This window comes from Hypomesus nipponensis, chromosome 17, assembly GCF_054491055.1.
Source record: "Hypomesus nipponensis isolate SF chromosome 17, ASM5449105v1, whole genome shotgun sequence".
Classification (NCBI taxonomy): Eukaryota; Metazoa; Chordata; class Actinopteri; order Osmeriformes; family Osmeridae; genus Hypomesus; species Hypomesus nipponensis.
Genome location: NC_140377.1, coordinates 16,042,294 through 16,058,280, shown reverse-complemented (window position 1 = coordinate 16,058,280; position 15,987 = coordinate 16,042,294). Strand labels below are relative to the sequence as shown.

The 15,987-nt window shown below is 39.8% G+C and overlaps 1 protein-coding gene across 5 annotated transcripts; it reads left to right on the top strand.

Annotated features, from left to right (window-relative positions):
* Positions 1–251: 251 nt before the first annotated feature.
* On the top strand, positions 252–14,505 carry tspan4b (tetraspanin 4b). Of its 5 annotated transcripts, none has more exons than XM_084677576.1 (9): positions 252–454; positions 812–944; positions 1,890–1,959; positions 4,911–5,102; positions 5,241–5,315; positions 11,396–11,479; positions 11,673–11,786; positions 12,335–12,418; positions 12,780–13,390. In XM_084677576.1, the coding sequence occupies exons 3-9, from the start codon at positions 1,891–1,893 to the stop codon at positions 12,846–12,848; spliced, it is 687 nt and encodes a 228-aa protein (XP_084533702.1). In that variant the 5' UTR covers positions 252–454; positions 812–944; position 1,890; the 3' UTR covers positions 12,849–13,390. The 5 variants fall into 5 exon arrangements, 3 of the variants coding, with proteins under 3 accessions (XP_084533702.1, XP_084533703.1, XP_084533701.1); XR_014731753.1 differs by lacking the exons at positions 252–454; positions 812–944; positions 1,890–1,959 and adding exons at positions 13,615–13,679; positions 13,782–14,127; positions 14,257–14,505 and having other exon boundaries at positions 3,313–5,102; positions 12,780–12,932; XM_084677577.1 differs by lacking the exon at positions 4,911–5,102 and having other exon boundaries at positions 421–944.
* Positions 14,506–15,987: the final 1,482 nt, after the last annotated feature.

The following is a 15,987-nucleotide window of genomic DNA, read 5'->3' as shown; positions in this document are numbered from 1 at the left end:
AAAAAGTCAGTAACCTTACACATTTGTAAAGAAGCTTTGTAAGCTATATGTACTCTGGCAAAAACTGAAATGTTTATAACACAAATGTTCAACGTCACCCGACCAACCACCAACCTCCCACCCCTCTTCAACCATTTGGCCAGGAAGGGAAGGAAGTATGTGTGTTATAGGGTGGGGCTAGGTCACAATATGGAAAAAGGGAAAATCTCTCTACTCTGCAGAACACAAAAATCTCACAGTTATAGAACATTTATTGTGAAAAAGAGACATAATTGGGAAATTAGACAATAATACAGAGAATGACGGATGGCTTTAAGGCCAGAGGCTTTGGAGGAGGAACCACTAAAATAATGAGTTGAAAGAATTGGATCAAGGAGGAGGGGGGAGGAACCACAGAAAAACAGACCAAAAGGGAGGTGGGGTAGCAACAGACACATCTGGAAGTTGTTGAGAAGTAAGCAAGGGAGGGAGAAAAAAATAGACAGCAAAAGAGATATAGGAAGAGGGAGAAAGAGGGTAAAATGTTCTGTTGTTTGTAAAGAAAAGAAAGGAAGGAGACACTTTGGTGAAGGGATAGATTAAAAGACCTATTTCTTTTATCAGTTGGAGTTTTGGAAATAGTTGGAGTTTTGGAAATACGGACCGTGTCTGGAACAGAGACAGAGACACACACAGAGAAAGAGAAAAACGGAGACATTAATAAAATTCTGTTCTTCTACTAAGAACAACACAGACATAGGTAGAGAAAAGCAAGGAGAAAACCTGTGCAATACCCCAAATTGTCAACTGTGGATGTTATGTCTTTGTGAAGTGATTTAGGGTTCGAAAGGGAGAAAATTCTCAATTAACTCCAGGGACCAACCAAAGAAAGAGAACAAGAACAAAACAGAAGACCTTTTCTCATTGTCACTCATCAGTGAAGTCTTTGGAATCCATTCCCTCAGGTACTTGTATATGCATGCATTTCACTTTTTGTGAAAATAAATAAGGAAGCACAATTTTCTTTTCATTGTAAGAAGTGTATTCAGTACTTCCAACAAAGTTGAGATTTTTTTTTTACTTCTGTACAGCATGTCTTTAACAGCTTTCTGTGTTGTGTTTTAAATGTAATGATCTCCCCAATAATTCAGGCTCAATTTCAATAAGGCTGCTGAGAAATTCTAATGTTTCACCCAGTGTTTCCCACTGGCATTGCAAAGAAAGAAAGAATTGAGCTATGTCTTAAGCTTTGTAACAAATCATAATCCATCAGTCTTCAGTCATGGTTAACTGCCCCAAATGATAAGCTATAAGAGTTACAAAAAGGAAAAGGGAGGTTCTTTCCTTCCTGTCCGGCTTCACTTCCTGTGGGAGGAACAGGTCATTTAATTTAACCACACTGAGTAAGAGGCTTATCAGCAGGAAAGGACAGAGCAATACCATGCAGAACATTACCCTGGATGACATCAGCTATAACAAATACAAAGATTAAGAAATACTAATATGTACACACATTGTATCCATGTATGACCAAGCACACACACAGGACCCACATAACATAGTAGAGGCTTAACATAAGCCACAAAAAAAGCACGGAAAACATCAACAGCACTACAACCCTTCCCCCATACCATACACACCACATCAAGCCGATGAAGATACCCCTGCAAGTCAATTAATATGACCACACTCACCCACACGTAACCACAAATAAAGTACATGCCATACATTTTAGCACGAAGGACAGTAATGTATGTCAATTAGTATACAAATACACCCACTAACTGTATTAAAAGGAAATACTAAATTCCTGCCTTTTGGTCAGTCACTCTCTCAATCTCTCCAGGGAAAATATGTAGCTAATTAAATCTCTCAATTATTATTAAGTGTCTCTCTCTTTCTCTCTTCAGGATGTCAGCCTCACAAAGGTGGCTGTGCTGTGTCAAATATCTCATGTTTGTCTTCAACCTCATCTTCTGGGTCAGTGTCTACTATACTATATGCTTCAGTCCTGTTTTTAATTCAGGGTATGTTGATGCCTGTATAGTACAGTACCTATAACCATATTGTATTTGTTCATTTTTGGAGGCTTTGAAAAAACAGGATTGCATGAACATACAGGAAGGGAATTTTTTGATCCCCTGCTGATTTTGTACATTTGCCCACTGACAAAGAAATGATCAGTCTATAATTTTTATGGTAGGTTTATTTGAACAGTGAGAGACAGATTAACAACAACAAAATCCTGGAAAAACACGTCAACATTTTTATAAATTGATTTTCATTTTAATGAGTGAAATACGTATTTGACCCCTGTGCAAAACATGACTTAGTACTTGGTGGCAAAACCCTTTTTGGCAATCACAGAGGTCGGACGTTTCTTGTAGTTGGCCATTAGGTTTGCGCACATCTCAGGAGGGATTTTGTCCCACTCCTCTTTGCAGATCTCCTCCAAGTCATTAAGGTTTCGAGGCTGACCTGACTCGAACCTTCAGCTCCCTCCATAGATCTTCTATGGTATTACGGTATGGAGACTGGCTAGGCCACTCCAGGACCTTAATGTGCAACCACTCCTTTGTTGCCTTGGCCATGTGTTTTGGGTCATTATCATGCTGGAATAACCATCCACGACCCATTTTCAATGTCCTAGCTGAGGGAAGGAGGTTCTCACTCAAGATTTGACGGTACATGGCCCCGTCCATTGTCCCTTTTATGCAGTAAAGTTGTCCGGTCCCCTTAGCAGAAAAACACCCCCAAAGCATAATGGGCCTCATTCTCGAACATTTTCTTAAGTTTCTTTTGAAATGTTTCTTACAGGCTTCGGAAAAACAACGTAAGAAAAAGACATTGCCAAATTCATGAACGCTTGAAAATGTGTTCCTAACTTCCTACGCAGCAGCTGTGCTCCCCGGGAAGAGTTTTCTCAAGTTGAAAGTGCGTCCCCGTGCTCCTAAATTTGCACACATACACGCCCCGACAGCTCCTTATAAGGGCACACTACAGCAGTGACGTGTGCAGTCAGAATCGACACAATTAGGAAAGCAAAAGGAACGCAAGTTATGTCCAAGCGAAAAGCAACCGGTGCACATCTGTGCAACATCATACCAGTAAGATGAACAGTGGAATTGTTCTCCACTGGATCTAACAGTGTGCACACTAAGCAAGGTTAATTATTATAATTATTTAAATTGTAGGATGTCTGTTATGGCAAGCCGTTTTATCATTTAACCAATGAATTCTTGATATCCAAAATTTGAATTCTTTATATCCAAAACGCAATTCTTGATATCAAAAATTTCAATTTGGGATATCAAGAATTCATTGGTTAAATGATAAAACGGCTTGCCATAGTCTGTAGAGTTGAACGCAATCAGTAACGATTTCTCATAACTTCATTAACATTTCAAACATTGAGAGTTTTCTTAAATGCAATTCCTTTGATCCTTGTGGTTTTTTAAGGAATCGCATTTGAGACAACTCAAAGATTTACGACTGCTATTTTGAGTTCGGAAAGTCTTCTGAAGTTCAGAACAAATTCCAGATGAGAAAACTTTCATGAATGCTAAATATTTTCCTAAATCCAATTCAGAAGAAATTCCTTCTTAAATTCTTCTTAACTGCGTTTGAGAATGAGGCCCAATGTTTCCATCTCTGTGTTTGACGGTGGGGATGGTGTTTTTGGGGTCATATGCAGCATTCCTCCTCCTCCAAACACGGCGAGTTGAGTTGATGCCCAAGATCTCGATTTTGGTCTCATCTGACCACAACACCACCCAGTTATTTTCTGAATCAATCAGATGTTCATTGGCCAACTTGTACATGTGCTTTATTGAGCAGGGCGACTTTGCAGGCGCTGCAAGATTTCAGTCCTTCACGGCGTAGTGTGTTACCAATTGTTTTCTTGGTCCGGGCTGCCTTGAGATCATTAACAAGATCCTCCCGTGTAGTTCTGGGCTAATTCCTCATCGTTATCATGATCATTGCAACTCCACAAGGACTGAAACATGGACTGAAACAAGACGAAGTGAACCTCCAGAGATGCTTGGTTACTGTCCAACTATTTCAAGTACTGTCATTGAGCCATTGTCATTGAACAGCAACTATTTTCTGATATTGTTGCCACTTCTGCAGATATTTTCTATAGGTAAATTCATATCAGTTGGTGTGTTCGACTTCATGCAGCACCGGCAGCGCCAACAGCCGCCTTCAGCTGGCTGACTTGAAACAGTGAATGCTGGTTAGAGTTTTTGTCCTTCTTGAGACGGCACCAGCCACTGTGACCGGCGAAGCCTCTGTGACCTATGCCATCTAATTACCGTGAGATCAACTCAAGGACTGCCGGCTGTGTAGCCGAGCACATTTTCTCGAGAACAACTGCAAAGGTTCTAATGACAACAGCTATTTCATGATTGGCCAGACACAAGAACTTTGACGTGTGTTATGTATTCATTATGAAATCTTCAGTTTCGCCAATGCTCAAATCCGGACCAAACCGTACAATTGAATTGAATATTTGTCTTTATTGACAGACTGCAATAGCCTAAGTTGTTGAAGAAAGTTTTTAGTCTGCCTCTTCACAAACGGAAAGACTAAGTTTAGTTGAGTTCTGATTGTAGGCCTATTATCGATCTGCAGATTGGAGAGAGAGTTTAACATAGAAAATACATAAAATGAAATTTCAGTGCACTGGTTCGTGCAAGTCCTAAAGCAAAAACAATTAAATTAGCGACCATGCAGTCCGTCAGCAATAAAATAAGCAAACAGCACTTGATCAGCCATGACTGATGTCAACGCAGCAAACCACGAGAAGCAGCATTGTCAGTCTTTACAGAGCCGTTTATAACTGTTCCCTGACTGCAAACGGCAACTCTCACCGGTCGTTTCATGCAGCCGCAGCCAGTGTCGAACACACCATCTGTCTCCATTCCCAGCTAGGAGGGTGTGGTTTGTTTGGCGTAGGGGTGTGGCTCTCCTTCACCCAGGCGGAGTTCTCCTCCCTGCCAGTGTCCTTCCCCTCCCTCTCTGCTGCCAATCTATTACTGGTTGCCGGGGGCGTCACTATGGTAACAGGCTTCCTGGGTTGCCTTGGTGCCCTGAAAGAGCAACGCTGTCTATTGATGACGGTAAGAAGTCAGCATGTGGATAAAAAAAGATGACTTCCCAAAATAACAAATAACTGAGAGTTTAGTTTGGATACAATTAAATGCATTTCCCAACCCATATTCTTTCATTCCCCTTTCTTTTGCACTTTTTACTCATAGTTCTTTGTCATCCTCTTGCTCCTGGTGCTGACGGAGGTGACTCTGACGCTAGTCCTGCACATATTTCGCAAAGAGGTGAGTTGGCCATTTCATCTACAGCCTCCTCTACAGCCTCCTCTGCTCACTCACAATAATACTTGATAATAATTTGACAACCCTGACATTAAGATTCCGAATATGTTCAAAATCAAGCACCCGTGTTAATAAACAAATATAGTAGTTAAGGTTAATTGTGTGTGCTCTCCTTTGGCAAGGCACAACCTATATTCTCTCTCATATATAGATTTATTATTATTAATTTCTCACCCTAACGCGTCCCTCAATTTTTGCACTTCATAGACAATGTTGTTTCAAAATGTGCATCTTGGTCCCGATTACGTTGCTTGTCATAATTTACGTTTTTTTTCATTTACGTCTAGTTGACTCAGCTGTACAAGTTACTTATGGTCCGGGGGTCAGACCTGACCCCCGGAGCTAGAAGCAAAATGTAACAGCCGGCTTCTCTCCAGTCAAAATAACATCTAACATGATCACTGATCGAAATGTTTCAAATCCTAACTTCATATTCATGTACAAATTTACTTAAGCAGTAACAGCGTTCATCACGAAAGATATGATGCCACTCGGTGATACACATACAGTGGATCACTATGGCTCTCAGTGCCATACTGTTTCTGTTAGGCTACTGACTGGATCATAAGATTTAACCATTAGATGCGTGAGTTCTAAATATTTCTGACGGTCCCAACAGTTTTTTCCAAAACGGTAGCTAGTTAGCTTTAGTTAAGAAAGTGCAACACACATGTTATTAGCCTAGGTTTAGCTTTGATTCACCAAAATATTTTCGAAGAGGTATAGGCGGTATGATTTCCTTACTTTTTCGGAACTTTGTGTGTAATGTTGCTGACTGGAGATCAGTAGTACCGTATCTCTTTGAAAAACACTGCGGCGTTTATTAAATAACTTTCATTTTTGGTGCGGCATTTATTCGAGGGCGGCGTTAAGTTTTTAAGAGAGATTTCGTGAATTGTAGCTGCAGTGCAACCAGAGAGGGTTTTCACGGACGTCACATTCTGGGCAGTAACCCGGATGCGCGGCCATCTTGGAGTCACTCAATGTAAACAACTCAACGGAGTACAACGAAAATAACGTAAATTCTTCACTCTTTGGTACAACTGTAGCCATGTCTAAACGACCGAAAAGGTCACCAAAACGTGTCCAAGATAATAACATGTAGGCTTATCTTATCTTATGAAACTAACTCAGATAGTGTACAGTGTACATAGCAAACTGGGGGTCTTTGAAATGAAAAGAAAAACACGATTGAGTGTCACTTGGCTACACCTTGAGTATTGCAATGATATCATACAGTTATGGTTAGGTTGATTTAAGACGCTATTGCATTACTTACTTTGGCCTTCACAACACAGCGGTCCTTGAGGACTTGGTACTGCATCTCCCTCACCCATCCACACACCATCTGATTGTAAGCCTCCAAACCTTTGTAAGCTTTAAGGCCTTCCGCTGTATATGGGCTTGGCGAGAAAACCAGGTAGTTCACAATATCTGGATATCCGACTGAAGGCAGAATCACAGGGTCATCACAGAACCAAGAAGAGGGAGCTAACTGGTAGGGATCTGCACCACCAATAAATCAAATTTTCTCAACATATCGACGGTTTCCTTGCGGTCCAAGGCCTTCCCTGTATGGCTTTGGATCTTGGACACGTTTTGGTGACCTTTTTGATCGTTTAGACATGGCTACAGTTGTACCAAAAAGTGTAGAATTTAAGTTATTTTCGTTGTACTCCGTTGAGTTGTTTACATCGAGTGCCTCCAAGATGGCCGCGCATCCGGGTTACTGCCCAGAATGTGACGTCCGTGAAAACCCTCTATTGGCAAACTCGTTGCTTGCATTGTGACAAATGAATCATACAGCTAAACACGCAAGTTTCATTTACTACCGCTGACCTCCTTGTCTATTCTTTGTTTGTCTATGAGTGCGGCAACACCCTTTCTCATTGGCTATCAATTAGATGTGAGTTGGTAGTACATCTGTCTCAAATACAAGTGTTCCACATTGTGTAGAAATCTGAAGCAGCATGCCTAAACGTTCATACACGTTAACTTTCTGCACAGCTTTCTGTTTAAAAGCTATGTACATGTGTAATAAGTAGGGCTTTCAAAGTTAACGCTTTAATAACGCAATCTCACTTTAACGCGACAAAAAATAGTGTCGTTAACGCAGGTTTCTTTTTGACCCTGGGAATCACCTGTTGTCACATGAGTTTGACTACCGATGGTAGCTGGATGAAGGAGAGAGGGCTTTTAGATGGTAAGTTCTATTTCAAGAAGTTGCGAGACGGCTCGGTTGACAATACTTAGGCTGTGTGTACTGATTGTCAGGCTGAGTTTAGTTATCACTGGAGTACTTCCAGCCTAAACTATTGGATGCAAGCAAAGCACACAGCTAGCAGCAGCAGTGTTAGCACTGTAGCAGTAGCAGCAGCAGCGTTTGCTCCTGTAACAAATGGCAGACAACACTCGCAAAAGAAGCGAGCAGCTGACTGGGTTCAACAAAATACAAACTGTCTTGTTTAATATTAAGGTCAATCTGTGGTTGCTTAAGTATCTGAAGTATGTTTGAGTGAGATTTGAATATTATGGAGCAGGATATTGTAGTAGGCTATGAGATAATATGTATTTTATTTTCCAGAAGTCTAATTTTGTGAATGTTTGTGAGTGAATAAAACTCCTTCACAATTTAATTTGTGTTCCATCTGAACTTGTTATATGGACATTATCATCCAGTTAGGCCTATTTGAAGTTTTTAAGTACACCGTTAATGTTTTTTATTTATTTCTAATCATTTATTGGGGAAACATTTTACCAGAATAAATAGTATGCGATTAAATATTTTAATCGCTTGACAGCCCTATTAATAAGACAAGATAATCTTTTATTTGTCCCGCAAATAATAAATACTGGGGTTGAATTTAACCAATTAAATAACCGTTTTCAGATTTTTAGGGTGCAGCGTTTGAGGGCAGCGTTTATTCAAAGAAATACGGTATATATTTATTAATAATAAATCATATAATAATCGCATATTGAATCGCAATTGCAATATTAGTCAAAATAATCGCAATTAGTTTATTTTCCAAAATCGTTCAGCTCTACAATAATTTTTGTTCTAGTCTTGAACCTGGCTCATACTACTAGCTTTTTTATAGAATAATTTTATTATAAAGTTTAAAACCAATTCAAAATGGGTAAATTAGTACCCCATTTCTTTGCTTACGTCAAGAAAAGTTGCCTGAAACTGTGCTCGCAGGCTAACTCCATATTCACAGGGCACGAGCACAAAAGGGAACATTAGCCGATCACTGATTTACCTGGAGCTGAATGAGCACAATTAAATTGTCAGGGCGGGCTTTATATGATGATGGACAGATGATCAACAGTAATGTAATCAACCACGTCACCAAAGAGCGCTTGGGTTGAATTTGTTTTCAACAAACAACATATTACGTTGCTCTGATTGGTTGTAGGTCTATCCAATTGAGCAAAGAGGCATTTGTTTTACGAGTTTGGTTGAAACACGCCCCATACTCATAACCCAACGGAGAGTTATCAGACTCATATTCTGACTAGAATTATGAGTATGACAATGTCAGGCTAGAATAATTTTGTGGATGTTTATCATACAGCAGTATAGTTTGTGAGTGAATAAAACTCTCACAATTTAAGTTGTGTTCCATCTGAACTTGTTATATGGACATTGTCATCCAGTTAGGCCTGTCTGAAGTTAAGTACACCCTTTTAATGTTATTTACACCAAAAAATCATTTATTGGGGTAACATTTGAACAGACTAAATATATATATTAAATATATATATATAATATTATAATTGGTGAAACAATCTGTCACTCAAATTAGGGCCAATACTTGAGTGAACACCATCCCAATTGTGGCACTGGGGCTTTCCCATTTTACATTTAGTCATTTAGCAGACGCTCTTATCCAGAGTGACTTACAGTAAGTACAGGGACATTCTCCAAGTAGGGTGAAGTGCCTTGCCCAAGGACACAACGTCATTTGGCACGGCCAGAAATGGAACCAACAACCTTTTTTTAAATAGCCCCTAACCACTCAGCCATCTGACCCCCATTTTAAGACGTCTGTAATTGGCTGAGAGTCCTTTGTTCCATTGGCAGTGGCAGTCCAAGCACATTTGGCGCCCCAGGCAAGGTTTTCACCTGCCTCCCCCCAAACCCCACCCAACCAAGTAAACGGCACGACAATGGGTGCAAGAGTATATGGCTGCAGCTTGCAGCCTCCCGCCTGATGCCCTCCCGTCTCATGCCCTCCCGTCTCATGCTTCTACTTTTCAAATAAAAGCTTGTCTGATCCACTATTTCTCCTTCCTACTTTGGTGTACGTGTTTTTTTTGTTGCTAGACTACATACTAAAAATACATTCTACGACTGCAGCCTGGGAAGCCCGGTTGAGTTTAGGCTTCACAACAACGGTTGAGGTTAGGATTCGTTTAAGTCCAGGAGTCGTAGCAGAGGTCGAAGTTAAGGTTAGGCACAACCACGACGGTTGGGGAACAATGATGGTCGGTACAGCACACCGTGCATTTTGTTACCTGCGGTGTGGTCTTTTTTTTTCAAGATTTTCCTTTTTGTGATTTTCCTTAAGAGAAACCATCAAAGTCTGCAACCATAAATTGCTCTAGGTAACGTTAGCTAATATTCGCTAACAAATGTCAACATAAAACAATGATGTAGTTTTAAATGAAGGTCATCGCAGGTTTCATCAAATACAAATTAAAATCAGGCACAGAACAATAACATCCAGAAATCAGCAAACTATATGGATGAAAATAATCAATTTCAAGTTTTTCAATTTATTGCAACAAACGTGCTCACAAACTTACCCTTAACTCCATCCGTAAAATAATTAGCGATTTAGTATATTTGACCCTCTGAATTTACCGTTGGGCTTGGGCATGAGACGGGGGGCTACAGGCTGCAGCCATACCCATCTCAATGGGTGTGAACGCATACGTACTACCTTTTTTATTCCAGCAGAGGGCACCAAACAAAGAAATGACAGAAACTGCCGCCCCTCTCTTCATGCCGCCCCGGGCGGCTGCCCGGTTCACCTGTGCCAAGAACCGCTAGTGTCCATTGGCTACTAACCTGAACTTCAATGCCACAGCCTAACATTTGTCAATCTGTTCACAAAGATCTCCTCTACATGGCTGTGAAAACTGAACACTGAATATGAGACACAGGTGCTACAAGGGCCTCAGTGATAACCATTTAGGACTAACAGCATTTATTATAGCTAAAGTATTTTTAAAGGTTTACATGGGCCACTAGGGATTGTTAAGAGAAGCAGAACTAAATAATTTCAATGTACTTGTAGTTGTTACAAAGAAACCTGAACTTTAAACTTGTCCTGACAGGATTCAAGTGTGCTTCTTTAAATTCTTGGTATTTGTATGTGTAAATCTGATATACTTTGCGGGGAACACTTAATTTCCTTTGATTAATATAATTCTAATGATAATTAAATAAATGACATATCCACTTTATATTGTCTTGGTAGTTGAAATCCTACCTTGGAAAACTAGTTGGCATTATTTGTTTACTGGAATTTTATTTTGACGAATTACCCATTGAAATAGTTGTTGTTTTGTCTTGCGAGTAGGGAAGACATGTTTTTAAAATAACTTTCCCTCTGAATTTTGGTTACTATGGGCTAGCTTTCTGTCGCTACGGATTAGTACATAGTATATATGGGTCATCTATCAATTGGAAAAAATGTTTTGTGTAATTTTCATAACAAGTTTAATTTCAAATGCAAGTCAACTAATGGAGGATATTGCTTGATCTCCAGAAATTATAATCTTAGTAACCACATAACAATTAAAAGGGACTAGTTTTTACAAGCATAATCAATTTCCTTTATTCTAAAACCGAAGTAAAAACATTTGATATTAGTAAGCAGCAAGAGATTATGGGCAGCTGACGCAGCCGCAAGCACACCCTCACAATTTCCCTGTGTATGTATTGAAATACATACAATACCATTGCAAACATGTTCTGTCCTCGATTGTTGTTACATTTAACCACTTTTTAGCTGGACACCCATGCCCAGGATGAGTTAAAGAAGGGAATGTTTGATGAAGGACTGAGGAAGTCATGGGACAACGTACAAAAAATGGTGAGGATCAACTGGACTGAATGTGGTGCTGGTCCCTGTTTGTCTGATAAATGCAGATTCCATGAGCATTAAATCACTTGCATTTCTTAACAAATTAAATCCTTCATATTCAATATGTAATTAAAATGGTTTGTTTAGATTGGGTATGAGAAGTATGCTTAATAATCTTATTATCTCAATGTTTTTCTTGCAGTTCAAGTGCTGTGGCGTGACAAACAAGACAGATTGGTACTTGGTGACAAACGGAACCCTCCCCTCATCTTGTTGCTCCGTTAGGACAGAGCAATGTGATGACGGATGGAGTGAGGTTAGACCCTTAAAAACAGAGGAGTAGTATGTTGGTTGAGGTCAAGGTTCCACTATTTATCCTTTAAGATGATTTCCTGACATCCAGATGTGTCTTAAAAATACAGATTTTGTCCAGATGTGTGTGTGTTTGTGTTCGCATTCAAAATCATTTGTAAAATAACCCTCTTGGGACGATGCAGTTTTTTTGACCATGGTCTTTCAACAACTACATTTCACCCTCTCCCATTACCACCCTATCTCTATACAAATATAATTTAATTCTTTGCTACACCTTGTTCTGTCCTCATAACACAATTGTTCTGCTACCCTGACTTTTTTTAATAACTTCACTACCATCCCCATCCTCTCTACATATTTCCATGTGCTTTCCTTCCTCCTCTCTGTTCCTCATACTCATTGTTCTGACCCCTATTCTGCCTTTTAGTCTTTCTCCAAATATAAGATCCCTTTCTCCATTCGTCTTTGTTTCTGTCTTTCCCACCTCCAATTGAATTTCCTAATCTTTCCCTGATGCCAACTCTACGATGTTATGTCCCCTCCTCTTAGCCGTGTTATCAGAAGGCCAGACAGTGGCTATTGGACAACATCCCCTCCGTTCTAATGTTTGGAGTCTGCATCTGCATCATTCAGGTAATCTCACTAAGAATCTCACAGAGAATATACCTTGTCATAAATTGTTAGCATATCAGAAGATTAGGTTTAAATTTAGTTTAATTAACCTACATAATGCATCATGACTGATTTGAGATTCTTGGTTAAAGTAACAGCAGCACAGTTATTAAAATGTAAGTATTTTATGTGTTGTAAATCCAATTAAAGTTTGTTTATAAATAATGTCATAAATGCACAAAGGGTGACAGTGGGAGTACCAACTCAGGGGCAGGATAGGACCAGTGCATAGTTAGCTGTGACTTTTTTAAATTTTACATTTCAAACCCACTCAGGAGACTCCAGACTGACACTTATATGAAACCCTTTTTCTGCTCTGTAGATCCTGGCCTTGGTCTTTTCCTTACTTATGTACTGTCAAATCATGCGTGCTGAGAAGTACTTGGACTGACCTAGATCTGCATCCTGCAGACTTAACAATGAGAAATTCCTTTTCGGGAAGGCAAACTATGAACTCACCAGGGAACACAAAATGGTAGATGATACAGGGTCTATCAGTGCACTAAAACCATGCATTTACCCAATTCCAAATCAACTTCACACCCTTGGAACTGATGTGCTATTGTAATGAAGGATCCTGTTTATTTTATAACACCCATGTACTCCTGGATAGGTACTGTACGTACCAGTCAATGGTCAACGGGCAAGTACCATCACTGTGTTTGTCCAAAATGAAGAAAGTTGTAGAATAACCATTTTGGTGAACTTCACATGAAAATATTACATTTTTTGTGCTTAGTAGAATCTTTTTTTTTTGAAAGGTTAAACTGCTCGCTAAACATGAGCCTTAACAATTTTTTTGCAATTTCTCTGAATACATTTGGAGTGGTTGTTGTAAACTTGCACATATTGTAAAATACATACAATCAAATGAATCAAATGTTATTAGGATGTAGTAATAGGTGATATATTCCAATAAACTGCTAATCCAGACTGTATATGAAAGTAATTTCTAACAACAATTCTCTGCCCTTAAAACTACAGTTTTTTAGGGAAGTGGACAAGTGTACACTTGAAAGAAAGTATGTGAGAAGTAAACAATATTTTCAAGCTGGTGTGGTAGAGTTGTCGATCTCTCTCTGAAAATAACCTGAGGACATTGGGCTTCATTGACCAATATCTTATTAAGTTATTTCTTACTTTTGTTTGTTCTTAAGATAGTTCCTAAGAAAAGTCTACTTGTGATTCATGACGTGTTCCTAAACAGCAGAATTGTTCGCAGGTGAGGTCTTAGAATGATGAATCCCAATATGTCGTAAATTGAAAGCTTGTGCCCGTTGCTCCTATTTAGCATAGGTTAACGCCCTGTTAATTCCCATAAAAGGGCATGAGATGGCAGGGCTGTGTGCACACTCAGAGAAATGTCAAAAAGACGTGGGAAAGACGGTGAAGGCTTCGACTCCAAAATAAAGTAATTCTGAAGCGGAGCTATTGCTGCAAGAAGTAAGCGCTAAAAAAGGCAAAAAAATATATCTAAAAACAGAAGACAGTTGCTGGCCACTGGACGGGGGAAGGCTGGCCCAGAGCTATCTGAGCTGGATCAGCTCATTGGGGCCTTAATTGGACAGACAGCCCTAACGGGTGTGCATCGGCCGAGGATTTAGATACAGACCTCGGCCCTGTGTCGGCGGTTTCATCTCCTAAACCATCTCCTACCCCAGAATTAGAAGGTAAGCGTTGTTTTTGTTTTTCCAGAATTGATAAAAGTTGGAAGATTAATTCAAGACACTAGTGTGTATTTTTGTGTGTGAAATGTTCTCCTCAACATCTTCAAACAGTCACTTATTTCATTTATGTAGATGAAGTCCAGCCAAGGCAACAGCAACCACCCTCTGGAGCTGAAACTGAAGCTTCCACCAGTACATCCACGCGTGCCCCAAGATCCCGTTCAACTTCTCCATGTTTGATCACCGATGCGGTCCTGGACAACCAAGAGAAAATAGGCCAAGCACTTGCACAGATAGCCTCAACACTCACCACCATCTCCCAGACACTTATAGAAATTAAAGAACACTTTAAGAACACAAATTAAAATGCCTGCACTGAAACCTGTGACTCTATTTATTTCTTGACATTATAGCTAACAACAAATCACTCATCAGCACCTCATGCTCCAATGAGAGCTTAGAGGACTTAACTTGGAACAGAATCACACGGTAAAAGCAAAATGATCTATGAAGCCTTTCTTTACAAACAAGCAATTAATTGCTCTCGAACTTGGACAGCAACTCTGTTGTCTGGTCCCAGGAGTTGGTCAGGACACTCATGCTCTTGTGGTGGCTGAGGGAGATGTGCTACACCACGTTTCATGGCAATGTTGTGCAAGACACAGCAGGCCATGATTATCTTACACACCTAAAACAATGAATATGTTGTAATTTCAAATGCAGAAAGCATTTGGTAGAACTTGGCCATACAGCCAATTTTGCCAGATTTAAAGCAATTTCTCAACTGGTCTATGTAGACGGTCCGGGCCCGAAACGCTGCCCCCTCCTCCCCCAGTTACTACGCACTAAATCTTACCAAACATATTTTTTAGACTGCAACACGTTATACATCATTGGAAAGTTAAGATTATTGTGCTTCCATTGAAATAAACTAATTCAAGATCAAGTCGCAACAGCAATTACAGTCAACGTCTTTGTCCGGTTCCTTCAACAAACCCAGCGACAAAAGTTTTACTTACCTACCATTACTCCGTAATGTTCTAGGTATGCACACAACCCATCAAACCCTCATCTGCTTACATTCCTGATAAGGAGGTTATTCTGAAGAAGGCGGGCCAGAAGGAATCTGGGTAAATGCATGTGTATGTGAATGACAAAAACATGACAAATGTATATATATTTTGTTGTGGACCTGAGGGGTACATTTTGGGTTGTTTGTTTCGGCCACTGGGTGGTGGTGTCGCAAACCAAGTGTTGACGCAGTGCATCTTTGTCGTTTGTTCTTTTTCTTTTTCGTCCGAACATGAAAGCAGCACCTTTGGAAACTGCCGGAGTAAACCGTGTAAACATCTAGGTAAATGTTGTAATACTTTTAAAATATGTATGTTAAAAGGTTTGAATTATACCTCTTCATCTTTTACTGGATGATGTTTTGTTTTTATTATGTAGGCTATTTTTGGATAGATGTCTATGGTGTATGTGGCAGCTAAAGCCAGTGTTTCCTTGACTGTATATTTATATTGTTTTGTTTTCTTTGTCAGCGTTCCTAAGTCCACTGCTGTATTGATTTGTATTATTTTGTTTTCAATCATTTCTTGGGGTGTGCTTACTGCGAAAGTAATAGTTAATAAACGAACCCGGAAAAGTAATTGTGTCTTGTGTCGGTCTCAGTTCGGCAGGCTACAGTTTTAACAGCTGAAATTATAGTTGGGATAGTAATATGAGTAGCAGATGTAGCCTATCATTCAGTGCGTTTACTCGTCTTCCTTAGTAGGATTCAATGTATTGATTGAATGAAACATACAGCAGTAGTAGGGCTGATACAGGAAGACACGGCGACACTTTGTTGCAGAAGGATGATGG

Bases quoted from the DNA above. Each gene is read 5' to 3' on its own strand.
- tspan4b (XM_084677575.1), top strand. From the start codon at position 4,764: ATGTCAACGCAGCAAACCACGAGAAGCAGCATTGTCAGTCTTTACAGA. The intron at 5,103-5,240 runs GTAAGAAGTCAG...TTTTACTCATAG, and splicing joins AACGCTGTCTATTGATGACG to TTCTTTGTCATCCTCTTGCT. The intron at 12,419-12,779 runs GTAATCTCACTA...TCTGCTCTGTAG, and splicing joins TCTGCATCTGCATCATTCAG to ATCCTGGCCTTGGTCTTTTC.